At 47.0% G+C, this 21,477-nt stretch overlaps 8 protein-coding genes across 10 annotated transcripts; 6 read left to right on the top strand and 2 right to left on the bottom strand.

Annotated features, from left to right (window-relative positions):
* The first annotated feature begins 85 nt into the window (after positions 1-85).
* Positions 86-2,787, top strand: LOC136196972 (activated CDC42 kinase 1-like). Its single transcript, XM_065986639.1, has 12 exons — positions 86-394; positions 510-692; positions 748-903; positions 967-1,152; positions 1,207-1,298; positions 1,358-1,490; positions 1,546-1,695; positions 1,756-1,856; positions 1,906-1,997; positions 2,049-2,085; positions 2,154-2,255; positions 2,307-2,787. Exons 1-12 carry the CDS (start codon positions 164-166, stop codon positions 2,701-2,703), a joined length of 1,860 nt encoding a protein of 619 aa, XP_065842711.1. The 5' UTR covers positions 86-163; the 3' UTR covers positions 2,704-2,787.
* LOC136196971 (pleckstrin homology domain-containing family M member 1-like) lies at positions 2,691-6,143 on the bottom strand. The gene is made up of 20 exons (XM_065986638.1): positions 6,058-6,143; positions 5,968-6,008; positions 5,831-5,915; positions 5,718-5,771; positions 5,559-5,654; positions 5,423-5,502; positions 5,293-5,363; positions 4,595-5,236; positions 4,379-4,473; positions 4,272-4,322; positions 4,170-4,211; positions 4,012-4,114; positions 3,831-3,867; positions 3,688-3,773; positions 3,522-3,634; positions 3,393-3,472; positions 3,289-3,340; positions 3,155-3,241; positions 2,997-3,080; positions 2,691-2,919 (listed from the first exon to the last, which is right to left on the bottom strand). The coding sequence occupies exons 1-20, from the start codon at positions 6,118-6,120 to the stop codon at positions 2,767-2,769; spliced, it is 2,115 nt and encodes a 704-aa protein (XP_065842710.1). The 5' UTR covers positions 6,121-6,143; the 3' UTR covers positions 2,691-2,766.
* Positions 6,144-6,192: 49 nt separating this feature from the next.
* Positions 6,193-9,172, top strand: LOC136196690 (uncharacterized). Its single transcript, XM_065986285.1, has 22 exons — positions 6,193-6,292; positions 6,353-6,449; positions 6,507-6,591; positions 6,641-6,686; positions 6,738-6,846; positions 6,896-6,968; positions 7,021-7,134; positions 7,189-7,256; positions 7,311-7,389; positions 7,441-7,498; positions 7,550-7,603; positions 7,661-7,701; positions 7,751-7,798; positions 7,856-7,889; positions 7,945-8,027; positions 8,079-8,159; positions 8,212-8,299; positions 8,361-8,458; positions 8,520-8,585; positions 8,635-8,744; positions 8,801-8,894; positions 8,955-9,172. Exons 1-22 carry the CDS (start codon positions 6,238-6,240, stop codon positions 9,060-9,062), a joined length of 1,689 nt encoding a protein of 562 aa, XP_065842357.1. The 5' UTR covers positions 6,193-6,237; the 3' UTR covers positions 9,063-9,172.
* Positions 9,151-12,654, top strand: LOC136196687 (protein O-GlcNAcase-like). Of its 2 annotated transcripts, none has more exons than XM_065986282.1 (16): positions 9,151-9,260; positions 9,315-9,366; positions 9,422-9,519; positions 9,576-9,706; positions 9,764-9,935; positions 10,007-10,105; positions 10,162-11,000; positions 11,118-11,292; positions 11,350-11,447; positions 11,550-11,657; positions 11,713-11,804; positions 11,859-11,997; positions 12,051-12,113; positions 12,166-12,267; positions 12,330-12,387; positions 12,446-12,654. In XM_065986282.1, exons 1-16 carry the CDS (start codon positions 9,227-9,229, stop codon positions 12,580-12,582), a joined length of 2,397 nt encoding a protein of 798 aa, XP_065842354.1. In that variant the 5' UTR covers positions 9,151-9,226; the 3' UTR covers positions 12,583-12,654. The 2 variants fall into 2 exon arrangements, with proteins under 2 accessions (XP_065842354.1, XP_065842352.1); XM_065986280.1 differs by having other exon boundaries at positions 10,162-11,009.
* LOC136196697 (uncharacterized protein YihR-like) lies at positions 12,457-14,052 on the bottom strand. The gene is made up of 2 exons (XM_065986295.1): positions 13,364-14,052; positions 12,457-13,246 (listed from the first exon to the last, which is right to left on the bottom strand). Exons 1-2 carry the CDS (start codon positions 13,851-13,853, stop codon positions 12,630-12,632), a joined length of 1,107 nt encoding a protein of 368 aa, XP_065842367.1. The 5' UTR covers positions 13,854-14,052; the 3' UTR covers positions 12,457-12,629.
* Positions 14,053-14,061: 9 nt separating this feature from the next.
* Positions 14,062-15,677, top strand: LOC136196692 (crt homolog 3-like). Of its 2 annotated transcripts, none has more exons than XM_065986288.1 (2): positions 14,062-14,157; positions 14,226-15,677. In XM_065986288.1, the coding sequence occupies exon 2, from the start codon at positions 14,234-14,236 to the stop codon at positions 15,572-15,574; it is 1,341 nt and encodes a 446-aa protein (XP_065842360.1). In that variant the 5' UTR covers positions 14,062-14,157; positions 14,226-14,233; the 3' UTR covers positions 15,575-15,677. The 2 variants fall into 2 exon arrangements, with proteins under 2 accessions (XP_065842360.1, XP_065842361.1); XM_065986289.1 differs by having other exon boundaries at positions 14,064-14,170.
* A 118-nt stretch (positions 15,678-15,795) lies between these two features.
* Positions 15,796-18,753, top strand: LOC136196688 (uncharacterized). Its single transcript, XM_065986283.1, has 15 exons — positions 15,796-16,049; positions 16,133-16,311; positions 16,366-16,422; positions 16,472-16,520; positions 16,570-16,605; positions 16,658-16,884; positions 16,934-17,027; positions 17,081-17,141; positions 17,197-17,527; positions 17,577-17,660; positions 17,717-17,774; positions 17,825-17,901; positions 17,959-18,096; positions 18,149-18,360; positions 18,410-18,753. The coding sequence occupies exons 1-15, from the start codon at positions 15,854-15,856 to the stop codon at positions 18,624-18,626; spliced, it is 2,016 nt and encodes a 671-aa protein (XP_065842355.1). The 5' UTR covers positions 15,796-15,853; the 3' UTR covers positions 18,627-18,753.
* Positions 18,754-18,965: 212 nt separating this feature from the next.
* LOC136196689 (cytidine monophosphate-N-acetylneuraminic acid hydroxylase-like) lies at positions 18,966-21,441 on the top strand. Its single transcript, XM_065986284.1, has 9 exons — positions 18,966-19,953; positions 20,086-20,133; positions 20,198-20,333; positions 20,395-20,517; positions 20,563-20,610; positions 20,689-20,815; positions 20,878-20,994; positions 21,038-21,153; positions 21,206-21,441. Exons 1-9 carry the CDS (start codon positions 18,975-18,977, stop codon positions 21,351-21,353), a joined length of 1,842 nt encoding a protein of 613 aa, XP_065842356.1. The 5' UTR covers positions 18,966-18,974; the 3' UTR covers positions 21,354-21,441.
* Positions 21,442-21,477: the final 36 nt, after the last annotated feature.

Here is a 21,477-nt window from a genome sequence, read left to right as displayed (position 1 = left end):
TTATCGTTTTATGTGCATGGATCATGTCTACTGCACACTATAGTAGGCGGAGAGCCAGAGGGCTTTTTCCCTTTTGTCCCGTACGCTTCCTTCTCGGTCCAAACGCTTTTTCTCTCTCAACCCGGATTTCGACTCACTGACGCTCTCCAGTCCGCCAGCTCGTATGGCCGGATCGTTGAACGACTACTTAAAACTCCAGCAGTTCCTCCGAGGCGCCGACACGTTGGAATTTCTCGGAAAAATCTACAACCTACTGGGCATTCACCGCGTCACCGACTTGCGCGATCTGACGCAAAATGACGCGTCGGGCATCGGCATGTCGCCGCCGCAATTCCAACGTTTGATGAAAAGGTTGGATAAATTGCGGAAAGCGGAAACCTCACCGATGACCAAGGTCAGTGTATACTGACAACGCGTCTGCCGATCACGGATTTGGGCTGGGGCAACTTCCTAGCCACCCGGAGCTTTGATACGACGCTAATCTAATCCCACAACTGTTTTGTTCTCAGTTGGGTAACATCTTTTTCAAGAAGTCCGACAGACAAACGAACGAGAAGCCGATCTCGTCCGAAATCCAGCAGTCGCGATGTATCATAAGTCGAGATCATTTGATGTTGGGAAAACATCTCGGCGGCTTCAGCGATAGCATGTACGTCCGGCGCGGCGAATGGCGGGACGATAGCGGATCTAAGGTGGTGGCAATCGTACTATAAGTTTTCTCGTATGACGCATCGTGATTCAATGAAGGTATCCGCTGCCGTGAAATCGTATCGTCCGGACGACGGCGTGCAGAGCTCTTTCAACGACGTCAGTATTCACCAGGAGGCGAATCGACTGAACTCGTTGAATCATCCCAACATTATACGACTCTACGGAGTCGTTCTCACTTCGCCGATCATGCTCGTGCGTCCGCTTGGAGGAAGAGGGAATATCTGATTAATTTACTGCGCTTTTTGTTTTGTTTAGGTCTTTGAGCTTGCACCGCTCGGCGATATGAAGAGAATGCTCTGGCTTGAGGGGGACACGTTTCCCGCCATTCTGCTGCACAGATACGCGCATCAAATCGTATCCGGTATGGAATATTTGGCGGCGAAAGAGATCGTTCATCGGGCGCTGAGGGCCAAAAGTATTCTTATGATTGACAGGTTCACGGTCAGTGACCAATTGTACGGAGGTTTGATTATTAATTATACGTCAACTTGGCAGTCGAAAATCGGAAATTTTGGACTGTCACGGTGTCTAGGTTCGGAGGAATGCTACAAGAAGAGAGATTCTTTCTACGAGCCACCTGTAGAATGGTGTTGGAAAACGCTAAAACGTTGGGGGGAAACTTGTTGTTATTCTCTGAATTGCGTAGGACGGCGCCGGAGGCACTCATGACTGGTCGTTTTACCGTCGACAGCGACGTGTGGAGTTACGGAATTCTTCTCTGGGAAATGTTTTCCCACGGCGCCACGCCGCCGTCACGACCGCCGCTTCACGCTTCAGAGGTCCTCTCCTAAGCGTGGGGTCGTTCGGCACAAATCAACGTGATTTACATTTTAGACCTCGGGCGAAAGAACTTCTACCGGTCGATTCCTACTTCCAAAAACTCTGCATTGTCCAGATCATGTTTATTCGCTCATGTGCAGCTGCTGGGCGTCTGACCCGGCTCAACGGGCCTCTTTTGGGGGACTTCAAAAACTCGTTGCCAAGGTAATGTACCTAATTGTCGTGTGCATAGATTTAGATTCTTGACTTTCGAAGTACTTGTAGACGTTTCCGAGTACTGCAAAAGTACTCGCTAGTTTCCACATTGAAAGCGATCCGAAAAAATTGCCTCTCGTGGCTGGAGAAACAATCACCATTACCGATATGTATAAATACTGCTCAGACAGTGTCATGTATTTGCATTGGCGCGCGTAGGTCAAAAGAGTGCTGGTGGTATGGTCAGAATTCGCAAGGAGAATACGGACATTTTCCCAAGGGCCACGTGCATGTCTTACATGACAGCGGAGGTAGGCGAATAAGAGGTAGCCCCGTATCATCAAAACACGTCTCTATTTTAGTTGAAAGGCCGCCACCACAACTGCTCGCAGCAAAAAAGTATACGTGATACATTTCAGTTGAACTTCTGGAGCCAGTTGTAACCGTTTTGTTTTGCAATTAAACAGACCATTGGCAACGAAATCAATATCGACTCCTGTCACACCCAAGCACGTTGTTCACATTGGTCGCGGACGACTGAGTGAAAGCGATATGAAAGACATCGCTACGTAAATATTTTCGCGTCATAATTCGCTTAGCAATTGTTTTTCCCCCAATAGACTGCTCCAGCAGAAATGCATCGGCCCTCCGGAACAGGCTTCAGCATCGCGGACGCAAACCGCACCAGAAAACCAGCCAGAGCACGCCACCCGCTCCTCTTTACCGCCGCCGCCGCCCCTTCCCATCAAAATGAGGCGGCGGCGGCCGGGATTGTACCACGCCGCCTTCTCCGGACGGCGCACGCGGAGCGAATCGGAGGCTTCGGATTACGTACCGATGGACGGAGGCCTACTCGACAAAATCAGAGAAATTCAAGAAAAGCTGCCTTCTCAAATTCCATCGCAGAACGGATCAACGGGTGATCGTGGAGAAAAGGAGTTACAGCAAGCGTCAAGGCAAACCGATTCGCTGCAGCAACGTTTCAAGGAAAGGAAGCCAATCAAAGAAGACGAATAGCGGATTGTTGTACATTTGTTATCCCCCGCACCCGCCCCAAGCACATACTACCTTTTTAAAATTTTAAACGATTTTTGTACTTTCTTCGTCGTCGGCGGCGGACCGGTTCTGGTCACGCGTTTCTGCTCGCGTGCGTCGTTCGCGAATGCGCGCGCATTTCGTGCACGAGAGGTCGGCTTTGCAGGCCTTGTGGAAAACTGCCTGGCACACGTCGCACTAACACGTGCAAAGGAAGGAAGGAGGAAGAGTTGGTGTTGGTTTAGGTAAATTTTTTGGCCTGTGGCTAGCTGTACCTGCACTACAGTGTGAACTTCAAATGAATAGATGATTTTGGGATTGTTGCAGATTTCGCATATGTGGCCTTTTTGACTGCAGAACTTGGAGGGAAGGAGGAGGAGGTGGTGGTGGCGTTAAATAAGGAATACGGGGGCCCTCCCATCCAACTCTCTACCTTGCATCGATAGACGTGTTTCACACCCGCAGCGACGATTTTCTTCAAATAGACGATCATTGAGCCTGACTGAACTTGCAGAAAATCCTAAAATTGCGATAATTTTAGAATTACCCCGGCCAACGGTTTCTTACTGATAACGAGAAAAGATCTGGATTTTCAAAGAGATACTCTCTTCCCCACACTCTACGCGTAGACGCGTTAAATTTTAGATTGCGCTCAGAAAATCGAGTTATACTTTGTTCTAAATTGTTCCCACATGTTGCTTTGACACGTGAACAGGTACGTTGTGGCAGCGCGAAGTTGAATACGTAACGACTGAAATTTTACGCGTTCAAAAGAAAAAAAACGACATAAACCGACTTACTCTAACGTCGTTCAACTGGGAGACGTGTTGGTACAAAGTGGGATTTGCTTTAGCCAAATTTAATCGAGGATCTTCGGCAATTGAATCAATGAATTCCTTGGACGAACGCGATACTATAGGCAGGCTCACGATTAGACTAAGCGATCCCCGTGTAACGACTCTTTGCCTTTATATTTGTTAAAATCCCAATTGTATATCAATCTAGCGGGAATGAGGGACTCTTCTTCCTTGTGACAATCCTTGCAGTAATAGCTGCATGACAATAGATAAACGATAGACAAATTTCAAATGGCAGGTTCCTAGTTATACCGTCCATCGAATTTGCAAACTCTCGCGTGACCGAAAACTAAATAAACACTACTATAACACTGAAAAAATCCCAGTGTTCCGCCCGAACGAGAAAGAGAGAGAGAGATAGAAAAATGGTTCTTAGTATTGATTCTATAGTAGTCTCTTTCCGATCAAGCAGAACCCCTTTATTACGACTTACTCATTCCAATTGGAGTCGAACAACCGCGACACTGAAATTGCTGTGAATCAAGCCCCCTCTCTCGCGTTAGCACAGTCAGCAAGCTCAACTTCGTTTCAGTAGACTAGAAGGTGCGTGCATCTATACTAAAGTGATCCTACCCTATACACAAGACCTACAAGGGACTCCACTGGAGGACTAGGTGAACTTGACGTAATAATCTAACATTTTAAAACAAAAAAATTAGAAATTTAATTATAAAACTTCTTGGACGTGCACACCTCAAAACCCATTGACTCGGCCACGTTGTTTCCTTCGTCCGATTCCTCTGGCTAAAAACACGTGGCTCTATTGATTGAAATCTCTAACGACATCTCTCTGCACTTACGCTCAACACCGCGGGCAACGATCGCCGAGGCGCGCGCGTTACTCCGTCGTACGACAAATCGTCAATGTCAGGAGGCAATTCAACGTTGGCCATCACTAGACGCGAAGGAACGTAAGATCGTTTCTAAATACCAGGCAGGCTGGGACAGAATTCTCGCGAATTTTTACATTTTGGACAATTAAAAGAGCTTCCCGGAATATACTGTATTTGACTCACGTGATTTTCTGCGCCATTGTTTCGGCCGATACTTCCCAAAGAGACTACTGTACGCATCGTCGACAGGCGGCGTTCCCGCCGAAACGTCCGACGTATTCAAATGAGAAGGAACGAAGAGCTCGTCGCTGAGACGCCGACTCAAGCTCATGCTCATGGGAGCGTCAGAATAGGAACGACTTTTTATGGGGGAAAGATTTCTACGTTTGTAGCGTTTAGAGGGAATGGTGACACTGGCGGCGGCGACGTTGGCTGGCGACTCTTTCTCGTCTCCAAGGTCTAGAGTTGCAGGTCGATCCGGGGTTTCGGTTTCCTTGACAACAGATTGAGACTCTTCTTCTTTTCTTCGTTTCTTCTTCTTCTTCTTCTTCTTAGGCGATCTAGACGTTTGACCTGTTTCTTCTATGGGATCCTCTATGGTTGCCATGGTGACGGCAGTGGTGGTGAAGTCCTTAGCTCGCAAGGCTGCACCTAAAGTGCTAAAGCTTGCCATTGGATCGTAGGCCGTTGCGTCACTGGCCGGGGCTTGGACGATTGCAAAGTCTTCATCCGGGCCACGCAGCCCGGACAATTGAAGCGTTTCTATTGGCCACGTGTTGACGTCTCGACTGTCGAAAGCCAGGTCAAATTGAAAGGCAGATAGACCTGCGGACGCGAGAAATCGTGCGAGCTCCCTCGCGTGGGGCGAAGGAAGGAGTTACCTTGTAGCAGAGTTTTTAGACTGAACGATTGCTCTGCGTCCATTAGAAACGCCCCATCCGTGTACCAGGAACTGAGAAGACATTTTTTACTTAGACACTAAGACAGGATGGAAAACAATAAGGACCCTACTTCATGAGACTCTTATCAATGAGCATCGCGTCGACGTAACTCTCCATGATCCCGTCATTGAGAGCTAGACGTATCCAAGCCTAAATAAATCGAAAATATTTTTTCATGAGCATCAAATTTCTTCCTGCAAACAGACCCTGCACTGGCCGATTTCCGTAGTGACGTACGCAAGTCGAGACAACTGACTTACGACGTCCTTGGGAGTGCAAGCAGAAAACAAAGGCCAAACTGACTAAAAATATACATGCTTAATTAAACCACGCCCACGCAACGGTAAATGACTAAAAGTTAGTACTGGCATTGGTAGCGATTTTTTGATTTCCGATTTGCTGAGTGTCGATCCGGCTCTCTGATGGAGAGGAAAAGTTGAGGGAGAGAGGCGGGGGCGGGGCGGAGTCGTTTGTTTACTTTTCTTAGGAGGACTTTCTTTTTGAGGCCGTGCAGGAAGACGGCTTCGAGAACGATGCAGAGTTTTGTTGCGTGCTCGCTTTCGCTGCGATTAAGTCGGTGTTGTTTCGAGGGGAGAAGGAAGAGAGGCCTCCTACGTTTTTATGACGTCTTCTTCGGTGGCGTGATGCTTTTGCAGCTGAAAGAATGACGTTGTAGGGCATGCTGCAATAATAAGAATAGCATACGTCGCGAAGAACTCCCGTTAGAGCCGCAGCAATCTCGTCCTTGAGGGACACGTCGGACGCCATGCTTTTTCCGCCGGGTTCTTTGTACACACGTACAGGTATGCACGGGAGTTTGGTCGCTAGGGGTACCGTTTCCTTAGCGACAGCGTGAGACAAAAGCAATCGTCCGAATCTCAAGAAATGAGGAGAACGTACAGCCGATCTGAAGTGAGCGAAGCAGAAGGCGATGGCTTAGGTAACGAAGAGCGTCTAGCGAAGCAAATGGAATCGTATTTCGTGCGCTTTTTCCTCGTAGACGCCGAATTGTCGAAACTTCAGCGCCAGTATCGCATTATGGAAGGGGATCGAAAGCAGTATGATAACCACGCACAGAACTCGATCCGAAAGCAGCGGTAAGTCGGGTGGGGCCCCCAACAGGAACCGTCGTTCAATATCGCTACATTTTGTAGAGCAACAATAGAAAGCCTAAAGCGAGAAAGTGAAGAGCTGATGAAAGATTTTCGACTCGCTGCCGGTCGTCAAAATTCGACAAAAGTAATTAAATTTTATAATATTTAGAATAAACTAATTGAATGGATTCGAGGACGCGAAAAATGTGCGAGAATTAGTCGATCTTCAAGGCATGCAAGGTTCGACTAACAGGTCAATAATTTCAACTTTTTTTGAAAAATCTTTTTCAGCCGATTACGACGAACGAATTCGCATCGAAAAGGAAAAAATCGCCGAGGTGAACAAACACGCACGAGCCGTCGAGAAAAAGATGGCTCAACAGAGAAAAGAAATGGGAGGGTAAGGGAAAGAAAAAATAATTCAATATTGAAATACGTTCTCCATCAAGAGTTCACATGAGTCAGCAGCATCACGTGCAGATGAAGAAACAGCAACGAGTGATGGAAAACCGATTAGATAAGGTATACATAAAGAAATGTATATATAGAATCTTTGTCTATGTTTCTTTGCTAGGCGCTGGTCAAGTTTAATTCGTCATTGGCTCAAAATTCCGAGTTGAGAATGACTATTGATCACTTGAGACAAGAGCGTTTGGTCTTTGAACGCATTCATGGCAGACTGGAGAAGGTCATACGTTTCCTTGCTTTACTAGAAGGAGATTTTGAATTTGTTTCTGTTTAGACTTTGGCTGATATCAAGAGGCAATTGGGTGAGCTGATAGACTCGTCGACTCAAGCCTACGAATCCAGGTAAGAACGCCATACTAATAACAGATTAAATTTTGATTTACATTTTATTATTAGTGAAGAAGCGAGAGCCAAGATGACGGCATTGAAGGAGAAGGCGGACAAGGAAATGGCTCAGCACAACATGGAAATGAAGGTGAACTAATTTCAATAAAAATCATACTTAATTCAACGGTTTTTTAATTAGGAACTCATGAGAGTTATTGAACACGATAGAAAATTGCGAGAATTCATGACAACTAAAGGTGTGATGGTTCAATTTTGTTTCATTCTAATTTTTATGTGTTTATATTTAGATTTTGAGCGCCAGGAACTTGAGAGTCAGGCACTGATGCAGAGAAGGCTCAAGGGTGAAAAACACAGCAAATGCAAAAGAGCGAATAGACCTCTTTTTTTTTATTGACTAGGTGAAGGAGAAAGGGGAGACAAAGCTGAAGAAACCTTGGAGGTAAACCTCACCTCAACCTTTGAATTTCAAAATTCAATTTTTTGAATAGGCATATGAAGACGCATTTGACAGAATCAAGGAATTTACTGGCATTGATGTATGATGAAGTCATGCGATACATATTCCTTGCAGTAATTTGTTGCTGCGTTCTCAGGATATTGACCAGCTTGTTGCACGGTTCATTGAAGGTTCACTACAACTCAAATTGAGGCTTTTTGAATTGAATTTGAGATATTTTTCTAGTGGAGGATCAAAACTTCGCTCTCTTCAATCTTGTCAACGAATTGAATAGCGAAATAGAAGGACTCCAAGAGCAAATAGCAGACGTAGGGTCTTAGAAAGAGAACGTTTGGTTTCCTCTGACTTCCTCGCTCCAGGTAAAGCAGAATATTGACAAGTTCAGGAATCAGGGTATAGAGATGGAAGAGCAACGCAAGAGCATACTAGCCGATCTTGAAGTAAGATTCCTGAGGATTTTATAACACAGCCTATATGCCAATCTCCGTCTAGAGACAGCTAAAGGTCGTCGAAGAGAGAATGAAACGTCAGGAAAACAGACACGCCAAAAACAGTCGAATTCTCGACCAATTGAAATCAGGTTGGAGCTTTGGTGGTGGTAGTGGTGAAAAAATTGCTCATTTTTGAGAATCTCTTCTAAGGCGTCGATTCTATGTTTACGAAAATTGGCTGCGATCGTTCTGCTATAACAGATATGCTTGGAGGTCAGACGGGAGTGACTGACGCTAATCTGATGCAGGCAAATAAACAATGGGTCCACGGCACTAACTCAACCTTTAGTACCACTCTTATATTTATAGTTCCTTGGAATTATTGAGCAGCGAGTCAACGAACTTCTTCAGCTACAGCAATTTATCTCACTCAAGGTACGTGATATAGTAAAGGTTGTTGTCTTTGGATCGACGTTTGTTTCAGGAATCGGAAGAGACTGGTTCTCCCTCTGGATCTACCAGTCAACTGCTCGCTCCTCCTAAGGCAGCTCAAGCTCAACTGGCGTCGATTTCTATTGCTGCTCCGTCGACGGGGTGAGAATTTTGCGAGAGAGAGAAAATCGCAAGAAAGCAAATCCTCTTTTCTGTAGGGATGACTATGACTCTGAAGTCTCGTCCCTGTACAGTGAAGAAGAGCATCGTCCTTTAACCCAGGGCGAACTCAAAGCTCGCATATTAAAGGGGGTAAGAATTTAAAAATTGACTCAATATAAAAGGAAATAATTTTTTTAAAAAATAAAAAAGATGGCACGTAAGGAGAAGGCAGTGAAATTGAACACAGCCGCTGAGGCACCAGTCACCGCAAAGAGCCAAGAAAAGGGAAAAAGAAAGGCAGCGACATCGAAGAATTGAAAGTCCAGACAAACACTTAGCGACTTTGATTAGATTAATTATTACTATCAGTCTCTGTGGGCGTAGTCTTGTAACGTGCGCCGTAGTATATCGCACATTTTTTCGACGAACGCTTTCGCCTACACTGTACACGAACGATTCGCCGTCCAATCGACTTTTTGAGAATGAACAATTCGTTTTTGTGCGGCGTCGTCGAAGGTAATCGCGTCTTTGGAGACTCTACCATGGTCACACTTCCCCCCTCTTCCAAAGGCTTCTACGGCCGTCCGTGGACATGCGAGCAGCGCAGATCGCTCTTCGAAAAGTCAGTCGCCCGCGCGGGAGTCCAGAACGTTTGCATTTTCCCCGTTCTTCTTCAGAATGAACTCTTGGGGCATGAACGTGTTCATGTACGCGCCGAAGGACGACGACAAGCATCGCGCCGACTGGCGCGATCTCTACACGCTCGAAGAAGCCGGTAAGCTCGGCGCTGGGATCCCAAATCGCTTCGATATATCGGACTCCGACGATTAGACGCCCTACGTCATCTCATCGAATCGGCGCAGGCGAAGAAAATCGAGTTTGTCTACGCTCTATCGCCCGGTCTCGACATCGTCTTTTCGAGCGGCGACGAAGTGAAGGCGTTGAAACGAAAAACAGATCAAGTCTGCATCGCGTTTAATTCCCGACCCAGGGGGGGGTAAACAAATTTTTTTTTTCAGCTCACCGGTCTCGGTTGTCGCTCGTTTGCACTTCTTTTCGACGACATCGACGACGACATGAGTCCCGAGGACGTAAAGACGTTCGAATCGTTTGCACACGCTCAAGCGCACGTGGCGAACATCGTCTACGATCAGCTCGGCGAACCGAGCGTCTTTCTCTTCTGTCCCACCGGTGAGAAAGACGAGAGAGAGAGAGAGAGAGAGAAAAGAAAATTAAATTATTGAATTTTTAATTAATTAAAGAATATTGTTCATCGAGAGCTAGCCCTTCGGTCGCGAAATCGCAATATTTGACGACGCTCGGAACGAAATTGAATTCCGCCATAAAAATACTGTGGACAGGTGAGCAATTTATTATGATTAATTAATTAATTAATTAATTTAATATCTAATTTTAGGTCCGCGAGTGATTTCCAAGTCCATAACAGTCGACTCCATTCTTCAGCTGTCTAACGTTCTCCAACGCCGTCCCGTCATTTGGGACAATCTTCACGCAAACGACTACGACCAACGACGTCTATTCCTCGGTCCGTACGCCGGCCGATCGGCCGATCTCTATCCATACCTCGACGGCATTTTGACGAATCCCAATTGCGAGTTCGAGTCCAATTTCATGGCGATAAACGGTCTCGCCTTATGGTATCAACACGGAAAGGCGGCGGCGAGCGGCGGCGGCGAAAGTCCCGCTGCCGAACTGATGGACGTTGATTCGCCAGCGGCGGCGGATACGGAAAAAAATCCAGTCGGCTACGATGCTCTCACTTCATTGCGCGCGGGAATTCAAGAGTGGCTCTCGGAGTTTCAAAAACCGACGCTCGCTTCCGTGCTTCGACGCAAAACGGTGAGCGCCGCGGCGACGACGCAGTTGGAGAAAGAGGGAGAAGGCGGCGACGATTCTGCGACGGCGGCGGCACCGACGTTTGATTCGGAAGATAGCGCGGCGAAGAGGCAGCGACGGCCCGATGGCGGCGGAACGACGACGACGACGACGACGACGACGACGACGACGACGACGACGACGACGACGTTGAGTCGGGAGAAGCTAAGCGAAGAGGACGTCGCGTGGATCGTTGATTTGTTCTATCTTCCGCACGAGCACGGGCCTCGCGCCGAGGAGCTGATGCGCGAGTTTCATTGGTTGAAGTCGCACGCGAATAATGCGAGCCGGGCGGCGGCGGAGACGGAGACGGAGACGACTATGAGTGACGAAGAGTCGGAAGAATTCGCGCAGCAAGTAGTGAGTCAGGTATTGGGGTTCAATATTTTACGAGAGTCCTGCCGCAATAAATGTTGTATATCGTGAGGGCGGGTCGACGTCGTTGCTATGGTACTACTATTGGACGTTTTTCTCTAGTCCGAACACTGGCTCGAGAGGGCCCAGGCGTTTCGTCGCAATTGTAAGCGCGTGTCGGACGTGTTCGTACGTTTGACCGAGATACCGAATCGATCGCTGCTCTACGATTTGTATCCCTACGTGTGGGACGTAAAAGAAGTCGTTATGCTATTAGACGCCTACGTAGCGTGGCTCGGTACGACACAAACGAAAGGGGCTCAGCCTGGGCCATACACTAGTCTTTTCGTTTTAGAGGATGGTTGTCGAAAGAAGGAGGGACGGTCTATGGGATATCTCCCAGAAGATATGGAACCGTGGGTATTTCGTGGAGGGATTGCCGCTGAAATGCAGGCGAGTATTGAGTAGGCAATGCGAATTAGATGTACAGGCTAGTAGAGAGGCCCGAGAGCTGCTCAATTCTCAATAGATAAATTCCAAAATTCATTGTTGCAGCGGCTTCTTCCTCGCTTGGAAGGATCCAGCGGCGAGTTTTCGAACAAGGCACCTTTCGAACCGTCGCCTCGAACGTTTATAATTAGACCGTACAGATCAGAAGATGAGGTAGATAAACTCAAAAACTAAAGAAAGAGATCCATTTCGATATCTTTTCCTTCAGGACTTAGTCTACAAAACTTGCCTCGTCACAGGCGACTCCGGAAACGACGCATCCGAGAACTTCTCCGACTATCCTTCTCTTCTTGGAGACAGGTTCAAAATTTTCATTAATTAATTAAAACTATCGTTGAAAAAAGAATTTCTCAGATACGTTGGCCCGTACCTTCATTTGGCCCCTGACTTTGCTTTTGTTCTTGAAGACGACGAGGGCGTGTGTGGTTATGTTTTAGGCGCGCTTGACTCCAAGACTTTCTATGCGGACTACAAGGCCAAGTGGCTTCCTAAGGTTCGTTACCTTTGCGAAATCGAGGCGCGCTTGCTTGACTTGCCGCCTCGCAGACGCTGAAAAAGTATTCGGCGTGCGAAAAGGAGAGCGCTTCTAAATGCCAATCTCCCGCGGAGGTGAGGGAAATTGTTTTTTTTGTTGAGGAGAACTGGGATAGATAATTTACAGAAATTGGTATTTTCGATGCGAACCGAGGAACTTTTTTTGCCCGACGAGCTCTACGAGAGGCATCCGTCTCATCTGCACATTGATATTATGCCAAGGAGTCAGGTGAATTCTGTGGAATGATTTTTAATGAAAATTGTTTACGCATTTCTTTTTCTCGTGCGCAGGGCTTGGGAGTCGGTAAGCGAATGATTCACTGTCTGCTATCAGCCCTCAAAACCAAAGGTAAGAAACAGGCGCGCAAACGTTCGCGGACACACGCAAGAGCGCATTTACATATAAGGATCGCGGGGTGTGTTTCTCGAAATGGCGAGCAGTAACGATCGAGCGTACAAATTCTACAAAAAACTCGGATTCAACGAGCTAAAGACGCGCGATCAATCGCCGCCCGGAACAACGATAATGGCTCGCGCACTTTAGACGTACACGTAGACAAAAAAATTTGTGTTAATTTTTCGACATCAGTATCATTCAATGTAAATTCCAAACATTCCCGTCCAGCGTTGTCCGCCGCTTAATATCACTAATCCGTCGTGATTATTGAAACAGTTCGTCATTCCCGATTGGGGTTCGACGGCAACGGCGTCGATTCCCCACCGACTTCGTCCGCCCGTGTAAACGTGTACGAATCGAAAAGCCGAGTTCTGCCAGAGAACTATGGTGCCGCCGCCGACGGCGGTCGGATCGTAGATTCGCGATCGGTATAAGGCACACGTGCGTTCGTCCTCGATCGGTATAAATTCGTCGTCAAAATAGGTCGGATTCGTTGTCGTGCCCCCGATCGATTTGTTCTCCTCGCCGGTAAAATTCGTCCACACGTTCGTTAGACCTGTTGGTATGAGAGAACTATCGATATTGGAATTGTTTGCCCATATGACGTGATTCCAGTGCGTGCATTCGTCGAGCGTTACCCTAGTTTTGTAGACGGTGCTTAGAAAGTAAGGGTGCCAACCGACGGATAACGGCAACGGAGCATTAGGCATTTGATTTTCGAACGTCAGTTGCACGGAAAATTGACTTCGATTCAATAAGACATTGTGTTCGAGAATGTAATCGATTGTAAGGTCCAGTAAAAACGGATAACCTATAGTGTCATAATACACAGATTTAAAAAGTGGACCGGGTCGCGTGAGCTACGATTTAGCGCCGGGGGCCCCTATTATACGCTTGGATTTAAGAGGTGGGAGGGGCCGAACTGTACCTTCGTCTTTGCCGGTAAAATTGTAACCCAGTTTCAACTGAGCTCGTCGGTTATCTGCAGTTTGATCGAGCACGGTGAGCGTTTTGTTGAACAGTAGTCCGTGTAGAGCGTTTTCCCTTTCCGGTTCGTTCATCGGTAGATGATACGTCGAGTTATAGAACTCGTATGTTGCGCGGGAAACGCGACTTGCGTACGGAAGAAGAAACTGGCCGCGCCAACTTTCGTTTTCGCGCGCTGCCGTCGCGTTGCGATCGTGCGTCCAGAGGATAGGGCGTAGCGACGACGAACGCGGCGTTGCGAGCAGTTCTAGCGATTCGATGCGACCTCCCATGTCGTATATGACCGACGCGCTCTCCCCCGTCGCCGAATTGCGCAGCACTTTCAAATGCAAACCGCCGAATTCGTCGTCGGTGATTTGGAATCGGCTGCCGCTGCCGCCGCTTTCGGCCATCAGGAAGGCGAAGGCGGAGATAAGAAGGGCTACGTTCATGGGTCCTCGCCGGGCTGCGCGCGTTCTACCCAACGACGTTCTTTCAGTTTCAAGCTATAACTATAGAGATATAATTTTTGGGTAGAGCTATATATCAATAATTCAAGCCTGCCGCGAATCTTTCATATTTTTTTTGTTGTTGCGTAAACACGCGAGGATCGAGACCACAAAGACACCGGGAGGAAGTTTCCGTCCGTCGCATCACGCGGCGTCCGTTCCGCGTGACTTCGATTGTCATGTGATAAGCTTGGGCTCCTTCGCTTCTCTTCGCCAAGTGCACGAAAACAGCAGTAAAAGGACCAAGGTAGCTTGCAAATGCAAGTGAAAACGCAGCCGCGGTGTCCATATAACCACCAATCTCTATTACCGTAGGTTCTAAGATGGGCAACAAGCAAACTTCAGAAGATGTTAGTGAATCCCATATCCTTCTCATGGGCAGCAAAACTCCGACATCAATCAACCGATCGACAGAAAAACCGGACTCCGTGACCTTCACCGTGACAACGAACTTTCACATACAAATACCTCTCACCGTCGTAAACATTCTTCTCTCCATACTCAACATCGTTAGTCAAGTCGGTATGACGGTGACCTTGCCTCTATTTACGACCGCTCTTGGTACCCATAAAGCGTGCGGCGTCTACGGCAAGGCAATCGCCGGTCCCTACTTCGTTCTTTTTTTCACTGCGCTCTGGTTTCCCGTCGTCTTTTTCGCTTGGGTTTTCATAGCGAAATTTCTCAACAGAAACTTCTCGCTTCGACTCAACAGCTCCATGGGCTTCGTTGTTCTGCTTGGATTTCTGAACGCGATGAACGGCGTTCTCGTCGTCTATTCGAGCCCGTCGGACCGAACGCCTCAATACCTTCAGCCCATACTGAGTTCCTCCGTCATTCCCTTTACCGTCATTCTACGTTATCTAATCCTTCGTAAAGGTATATCCGGCGGTCGGCTCGTGGCGACTTTCATCGTTCTTATCGGTCTCATTATCTGTCTTGAACCGACTATATTTCAGCTGGGACAGGACAACAAGACGACGGCGAATCGCACGGCAGGCACGATTATATGGCCAATTATTTTCTGCGTCGGTTTCATACCTCTCGGTCTCAGCAACGTTATTCAGGAACGCCAAGTGAAGAAGGGAGACCAGTCCCAAAGCTCTGGAGGTCGCGGCGAAGTTCACTCGCTTCTTTTTCAAGCCTGGCTGCAGCTGTTCAATTTCGTTTTTCTCGCCGCCGTGTTTTTTCTCGATTTCATTCCACACTTCGGCGCGAGCGCCAATTTCGACGAATTCAGTCAAAACATGCGTTGGGGCTGGAATTGCGAGTTCGGTCAGGCGCCGAAATTTAATTGCTCGCCGACGGATCCGATGCCGCACGATCCGTACGGACCCGACGAGCATTGCAGTCTCATCATCGGGCGCACGTGGTATTTCACCATTTTCTACTGTCTTTCTAATCTCATTGGTCTGATGCTGATCAAGTACGCTGAAGGCGCCGTCTATTTGGTCATTGTCAATGCGCTCATCACACCCGTTGGCACGTTTTTTCTGACGCTATTTCAATTGGAAAACGATACGGGTAAGTTCTATTGGAAACCTGAAGTGGACGTGGCCACGTGGTACGCTCTTGCCGGCGTCTTCCTCATGGTACCCGCCGTCATATGGTACAATTATCTGGGCAACAGGGAGAAGAAGGAAAAAGAACGAAATGCGATCGGATGAAACCGGGCGCCGATGATTCTTAGCCGCTGAGCAATTCCATACGTACGTTGCGGTATCTTTTAGCACGAGGAATTAATTGAGCTGTGCAATGCAATGACTTAAACTCGTCCAACGATAGCTGAAATCAAAGAAGCAAGGTTTGATGGTAATTATTTGAACCGGATATAAATTAATTGCACGCGACCAACCAGTTCAATATGCGGCTGCGCGATGACGCATAGTAAGTACGTAAAAGGGGTGCAGAGGTGCTACTGTATTACACCATCCGAAGTCACAACCATGACGGCGAACGCCAACCAGTCCGTCTCGTCGCCACATCGCGTGTCCGTAAACGCCGTCTCGGCGACTGTGGCGCGTCGCGGCGTCTCGCTCGCGTTTCGAGACGTCCACGTGCGAGCAGGAGACAAGGACATTCTCAAAACGATATCAGGCGGCGTCGAACGGGGCGAAATGATGGCAGTGATGGGACCGAGCGGTAAGATAGAGCGAGAGCTTGCTCCTTGGGATCTCCTTCCCTTCACACATCATTTCATAACGTACTTCATTTGAATTGCAAAGGTGCTGGCAAGACGACTCTTCTTAATGTTCTCTCGGGTCGTTTGAAAAAATCCTACACGATGAAAGGCCACGTTGAAATGAATGGACAGCCCCTGAGCAAGAGACTCAAACGTCAGATATCCTACGTTCTCCAGACCGACGTCTACTTCACTTACCTGACTCTGAAGCAATCATTGACCGTAAGGGAAAGAGCTTCCGCTTTATTGACGTCACGAGGGATTGATGTGTTGCAGTACTCGGCTCTCCTTCGACTTCCGTCGTCGATGAGTACGAAGGAAAAGCTCATGATGGTGATTTTATTTAAGAATGTCCTAAGATTTAATTTATTTGTTATTTCAGGTAGATCACGCTATGGAGGCACTGAAAATTAAACACTGCGAAAATACAAGTAAGGACTACTTGTTTCTCGAAATTCTATCAAACCTCATTTTCACTAGTATTTGGAAATATGTTTGTCACTGGCCTGTCAGGAGGTACACCTAAACTATTAATTCCTTAGAATAAATAATATTATGTAATCTCTAGGTGAAAAGAAGCGGGCTAGCATAGCCGGCGAACTTTTGACTGATCCAGCGATCTTGATGCTGGATGAGCCAACGTCAGGCCTCGACTCGAGCTCAGCTCAAAGTCTACTTCGAACCGTCAAGCATTTGGCTACGGAAGAGGGGAAGACTGTCGTTGCAACCATACATCAGCCCAATACGCAGTGCTACAATGAGTTTGACAAGTTGTTACTTTTGTGCGAAGGAGAGGTGAGATTTCAATTATTATCAGTACTAATTTATAATTTGTTTTTTCAAGGTTGCGTATATTGGTCCTGCTAATTGCGTTATTGAATATTTTGACTACGTTGGATACCCCTGTCGTGGATACTACAATCCAGCTGATTTCATACGTACGTGGATGTCTATGAACGGCGCTACCCCTTTTATTTAGAGTAATTTTTAGTTGAACTCGTCACGGGAAGCGATGAACAGAAACGGCACATAAAACAATCATTCAAAGAAAGGTAAGCCAACTTGCACATTCTCAAAAAAAACATGTGAGACAAAACTACGTATCAGAGGCTCGCACTTTTTATCGGCACTACAAAATCCGCCGCTAGAAAAACCCTTAAGAAGCATCCCTGAAGAATCCGAACCCAATCACGTTCACGTTGCCATGGCTCCCAAGCGTGCTAGCCTGAGCCGTGCCGTCGACTTGGGCGGCTATCCCATGTCCGTCCTAGTGGAAAACGGGACCGTTGGAAGGGAAAAAGTTGACACCGTAGACGTCTACGAGGAAAATGATTATAGCAAATTTCCTACGTCATTTTGGACTCAGTTCCGCGTTCTCCTTCGGCGGTCCTTTCATCAAAGTCGACCCGAAATACTTAGTCGTTTATATCTGATTCAGGTTAGATGACTTAGGGTGGAGTCAAAAAAGGACGAATTTATATTTATAGAATTTGCTCATGGCCTTTGTGGTTGGAATCGTGTGGTTTCGAACGGAGAGAGAAGAGAAGAACATTCGAGATAAATACGGTTTTGTAAGAGAAAATCAGAATTTGAATTCCAGTCATTATATCTTCTTCTTCTACTGTAGTTTTTCTTTCCTACTGTTTACTGGTGCTTCAACAGCATGTTTCCGGCGGCTCTAGCATGTCAGTATACAAGATCTATAGACTCACTCTATCGTAACCTATTCTTATAGTGGGACAAGAAAGGGCAATTGTGCTCAAAGAAAGAGCCGCGGGATCGTATCGTCTTTCCGCTTATTTCCTCTCTAAAGTCGGTAGCGTAGACGAAAAAAAATGTGCTGTGTGCTGAGAGCCGCTGTTTTCCTAGAGTCTTAGTGAAATGCCTCTAATTATTATTTATCCGCTTCTTTATTGGATTGTCACCTATTGGATGGCCGGCATGCGCGCTGGTCCCGAATTTATTACGTCTCTGCTCATCCTGTGGCTCAATGCCATAGCAGCGCAGGTACGAATTAGAAAATTATTTAAAAAATTTTTAAGAGTCTTTTCTTTTGTAGTCTATGGGTCTCTTCGTTGGTTCGTTTGTTAAAAACGCCAAGCAATTGATAACAGTGTCTAGCGTGACTCTGCTGACCGCTATGCTTCTCGGCGGATTTTACGTTGTTCATCTTCCGTCGTGGATCACGTGGGTTTCCTATCTGTCGCCGATTCTGTTCTGCTTCAGCGCTCTTCTCAACGCGGAGTTTGGCCCGGGAAGTCAATCATTCAGGTAGCGAGATATTAAAATTATTTATTAGCATATTAGCAATTAATTAAAGATGTGATCCCGTCGTGTCTGCTTATGACGTGTGCGAGAACGTGACGTCCATCGTGGCGCAAAACGGCTCGGACTTTCTAATTCAAGGCGCGGACATTTTGAAAGACTTTAACATAACCCTTCTCACGTGGCAGTGTATTCTCGGTCTCATAGTTCTCGCAGTCATACTAAGAACTGCCACGTACCTTGTACTACGATTTTTTGAAAAGCCGTCTTAGAAATTGCTTTTATTAATTATTTACTTATCGCGCTTTGCTTTTGAACACGCATTTGTTATGATTATTATTGATTGATTAGTATTAAAGCTGCATCTAGTTAATGAAATTTTAATCTTGTTGATATTGACTCGATGCTTGTTTATGAGTGCATACCAAACAGATTGCTGACGTCCTTGGTCTATGCATATGCAATCACTGAGCCTTCCTTGGATTCCTTCAAAACAAACGCTGACGTCTGACGGTAAACTGGGGTAAGGATGGCGTGTGACATTCCTTTCATGATTGTGTTAACTAATTAAGGTCGGTGAAAATGAGCCCACACTCCCTGATTCGGTCATTTCCGAGAGTATGAGCATGGAAGAGCGTCGTCTCGTCGCCAGGCTGAACTCGGCCGAGGTCGACGCGCTGAAGCCGGGCGTCACGATCAAAGCTCTCAACAAGGAGAGCATCATCCTATTCAAGAGCTCAGAACAAATCGACGAGCCGTGGGAAAACGACTACGGCGACAGTTTGCGTTTTCGCGCGTGTCGCAACGTGTGCTATCATCAAGAGGGAACATTCGTTCGTGCCGACGTCGACGTCGAGAATCCCGTGCCGTCAAACTGTCCGAGCATCGTCCAATGCACGAAACACAACTGGAAGTTAGACGCGAGCACAATGGAGTACGTTAATCCGCCGGAGGTGTTTTCCCAAGAGGAATTGGTTGTCGAAGCGACGGCTGAAGGCGGCTTATCTATCTATGAAGTCATTATTCCAAAGCAGCCGTGGGAAGTCGATGCACGACCGCGCCGCGTGATCGAACGCGGCGAAGTCACCGTCACTTATTTCACTCACGCTTGCGTCAAAATGAAATTCGGCGGCGTGACCTTTTTCACCGATCCTTGGCTCGTCGGCCCGGCATTCGCTCGCGGCTGGTGGCTCCTCCACGAACCACCGCCAGGCTGGCTTGATGAGCTTACTCACGCTGATCTCATTTACATAAGTCATTTGCACTCGGATCATCTCAGCTATCCGACGCTGAAACTCGTCGCCGAGCGAAATCCCGACGTGCCGATCTTTGTCGGCGAGCTCGTCATGCCCGTCTTCTCGCGTCAACGTCACTACGGCGTCCACATGAACAATGTCACGGTGCTCGAGTTGGGCTCGTGGCATGTGGTGAATGACGATTTGCGGTTCATGATTCTGCCCGATGGGGTTCATCGCGAGATGGACACGTGTCTGCTTATCGACTATAAGGGTCACATCATTTTCAATGCCGTCGACTGTTCCAAGCCCAATTACGGTCATTTGCCTCGCGACGTCGATCTCATGATGGGCGACTTTGCTGGTATGCTGTCCTCGATCCGGCCCCAACCGTTTTACGAATGAATATGCAGTCTTCGCGTCCGTTTCCGTGGTTTTATTTGATTAGCATTTTTTCTAAGGCTTTCTGCCTGAATGGTTTCGTGTTTTTTTTTAGGTGGCGCGACGTCGTATCCTGTCTCCTTTATGGGCGGTCGCTATTCAGGTAAGCACTGCATCAATGCGTTTAGTATCCTTGCGGTGGCGGTTCAGTGTCTGTTCTTGTTTAGAAAAGTTCAAAATGGACTACATTAAAATGGAACGAAAGAAAATCTTGAACTACAGGGTGGCAATGGCACGAAAGATCAAACCAAAGCTCTATCTTCCTTTTGCTGGATACTTTACAGAAGCGCATCCTTCGGACAGGCAATTAGTCCAGAAAAACATTTTGGTTGGGTTCTCATTTCGTTTTGTTGTTGTTCTTTAGCTATATCCGAGAACTGAACTTGAAAAACGATCCGGCCATTGTCAATTCGCTCATTGATAAGTACGTGGGTCACGCCGTCAAGACGTGGACGCCGAAGCCAGGCGAATTTGTTGACTTGGCAACGTAAGCCAGCAAGGCAACGTCAATGATTTAGTTAATAATTAATAGGATGAGAATAACCGAAGCTCCACCGGGATCAAAAGTTGCCGTTGACGAGTACGTACATAGTTTTGGCCGAGAACCAATCAATTACTTCCAAGCTAACTGAATATAATCACGCTTTTGTTCGTGTAGTTGGGACTTTGAAAAGTACACGACGTGGATCGATCGCTCTATCAATTTTGCACCGTTTCAGTATGACGACTCGCTTCGTTTCTATTTTGACTGGACTGGCTTCAAAGGCTACAATCTCGTTCTGAAGGTATGAGTTGTTACGCGTCTTGCATTTTTTGTTGAGGCAACGTTTTTTATTGCCTACGCTAGGTTATTGAGACGGGAGAGGAGTTTGAGTCAATTCCAAACGGACGCTCAGTCGTGGTAGATTTTCTTGATCTTTCCTATCCAGAGGAACGACCTCTTCGAGAGCACTACTTTTTGGAGGTATCGTTATGGGTACATCGGCTCTATGTCGAAATTATTTTAGATGAAAGCGAGGATTGGAGTGTTTCGCGAAATCATGAAATTTGGTTATCTGTGGGATAATCTGACTTACGGATTTCAGTGCAGATTGGTACGAAAACCAGACGTTTATCATTTCAAGTAAGATAATCATCACAGTTCAGTTTGTGAGAGCGAGTGAGTTTTTTTGAAGATTTTGGACGCACATGCAAAACTTGCTTCCGGAGACTCCACCGGACTGGAAGGGCTTTCTAGCAAGTAAAGGCTGGTCAGAGGAAAAGATTAAAGGAGCAACCAGCGAGCCCCAGACTCCCGAATTTATGCTTCCGAAAGACGTCTAGGTAAAGGAGCCTTTTCTCTTATATTTGCACAACGTGCTGCCGTGCGCGCTTAGAGGCGTACGTTAGAATAGAGTTTGCAACTTCTTTACTGGTTTGAAGACCGAAAACAGCGCCTTCTAGAGGC

Source organism: Oscarella lobularis, chromosome 16 (genome assembly GCF_947507565.1).
Source record: "Oscarella lobularis chromosome 16, ooOscLobu1.1, whole genome shotgun sequence".
NCBI lineage: Eukaryota > Metazoa > Porifera > Homoscleromorpha > Homosclerophorida > Oscarellidae > Oscarella > Oscarella lobularis.
The sequence above is the reverse complement of the archived record's forward strand: the minus strand, read 5'-3'. Positions and strand labels throughout refer to the sequence as shown.

What these genes read in the sequence shown, in the direction of transcription:
- LOC136196688 (XM_065986283.1), top strand. Translation starts at nt 15,854, where the DNA reads ATGACGGCGAACGCCAACCAGTCCGTCTCGTCGCCACATCGCGTGTCC. An exon ending in CGAAGGAAAAGCTCATGATG is followed by an intron (nt 16,423 to 16,471) that starts GTGATTTTATTT and finishes TTGTTATTTCAG; the next exon opens with GTAGATCACGCTATGGAGGC. An exon ending in TCAATGCCATAGCAGCGCAG is followed by an intron (nt 18,097 to 18,148) that starts GTACGAATTAGA and finishes TTTCTTTTGTAG; the next exon opens with TCTATGGGTCTCTTCGTTGG.
- LOC136196697 (XM_065986295.1), bottom strand. Translation starts at nt 13,853, where the DNA reads ATGAACGTAGCCCTTCTTATCTCCGCCTTCGCCTTCCTGATGGCCGAA. An exon ending in TTTTACCGGCAAAGACGAAG is followed by an intron (nt 13,247 to 13,363) that starts GTACAGTTCGGC and finishes ATGACACTATAG; the next exon opens with GTTATCCGTTTTTACTGGAC.
- LOC136196971 (XM_065986638.1), bottom strand. Translation starts at nt 6,120, where the DNA reads ATGGCGTCCGACGTGTCCCTCAAGGACGAGATTGCTGCGGCTCTAACG. An exon ending in AGAAAGTCCTCCTAAGAAAA is followed by an intron (nt 5,772 to 5,830) that starts GTAAACAAACGA and finishes CCTCTCCATCAG; the next exon opens with AGAGCCGGATCGACACTCAG. An exon ending in TTCGACTCCAATTGGAATGA is followed by an intron (nt 3,868 to 4,011) that starts GTAAGTCGTAAT and finishes GTGTTTATTTAG; the next exon opens with TTTTCGGTCACGCGAGAGTT.
- LOC136196972 (XM_065986639.1), top strand. Translation starts at nt 164, where the DNA reads ATGGCCGGATCGTTGAACGACTACTTAAAACTCCAGCAGTTCCTCCGA. An exon ending in AAACCTCACCGATGACCAAG is followed by an intron (nt 395 to 509) that starts GTCAGTGTATAC and finishes TTTTGTTCTCAG; the next exon opens with TTGGGTAACATCTTTTTCAA. An exon ending in TGTCTTACATGACAGCGGAG is followed by an intron (nt 1,998 to 2,048) that starts GTAGGCGAATAA and finishes TCTCTATTTTAG; the next exon opens with TTGAAAGGCCGCCACCACAA.
- LOC136196692 (XM_065986288.1), top strand. Translation starts at nt 14,234, where the DNA reads ATGGGCAACAAGCAAACTTCAGAAGATGTTAGTGAATCCCATATCCTT.
- LOC136196690 (XM_065986285.1), top strand. Translation starts at nt 6,238, where the DNA reads ATGAGGAGAACGTACAGCCGATCTGAAGTGAGCGAAGCAGAAGGCGAT. An exon ending in CGATCTTCAAGGCATGCAAG is followed by an intron (nt 6,687 to 6,737) that starts GTTCGACTAACA and finishes AATCTTTTTCAG; the next exon opens with CCGATTACGACGAACGAATT. An exon ending in AGCAATTTATCTCACTCAAG is followed by an intron (nt 8,586 to 8,634) that starts GTACGTGATATA and finishes CGTTTGTTTCAG; the next exon opens with GAATCGGAAGAGACTGGTTC.
- LOC136196687 (XM_065986280.1), top strand. Translation starts at nt 9,227, where the DNA reads ATGAACAATTCGTTTTTGTGCGGCGTCGTCGAAG. An exon ending in AATGCCAATCTCCCGCGGAG is followed by an intron (nt 12,114 to 12,165) that starts GTGAGGGAAATT and finishes GATAATTTACAG; the next exon opens with AAATTGGTATTTTCGATGCG. An exon ending in ATCAGCCCTCAAAACCAAAG is followed by an intron (nt 12,388 to 12,445) that starts GTAAGAAACAGG and finishes TTTACATATAAG; the next exon opens with GATCGCGGGGTGTGTTTCTC.
- LOC136196689 (XM_065986284.1), top strand. Translation starts at nt 18,975, where the DNA reads ATGAGCATGGAAGAGCGTCGTCTCGTCGCCAGGCTGAACTCGGCCGAG. An exon ending in TATGGGCGGTCGCTATTCAG is followed by an intron (nt 20,134 to 20,197) that starts GTAAGCACTGCA and finishes GTTCTTGTTTAG; the next exon opens with AAAAGTTCAAAATGGACTAC. An exon ending in GAAGCGCATCCTTCGGACAG is followed by an intron (nt 20,334 to 20,394) that starts GCAATTAGTCCA and finishes GTTGTTCTTTAG; the next exon opens with CTATATCCGAGAACTGAACT.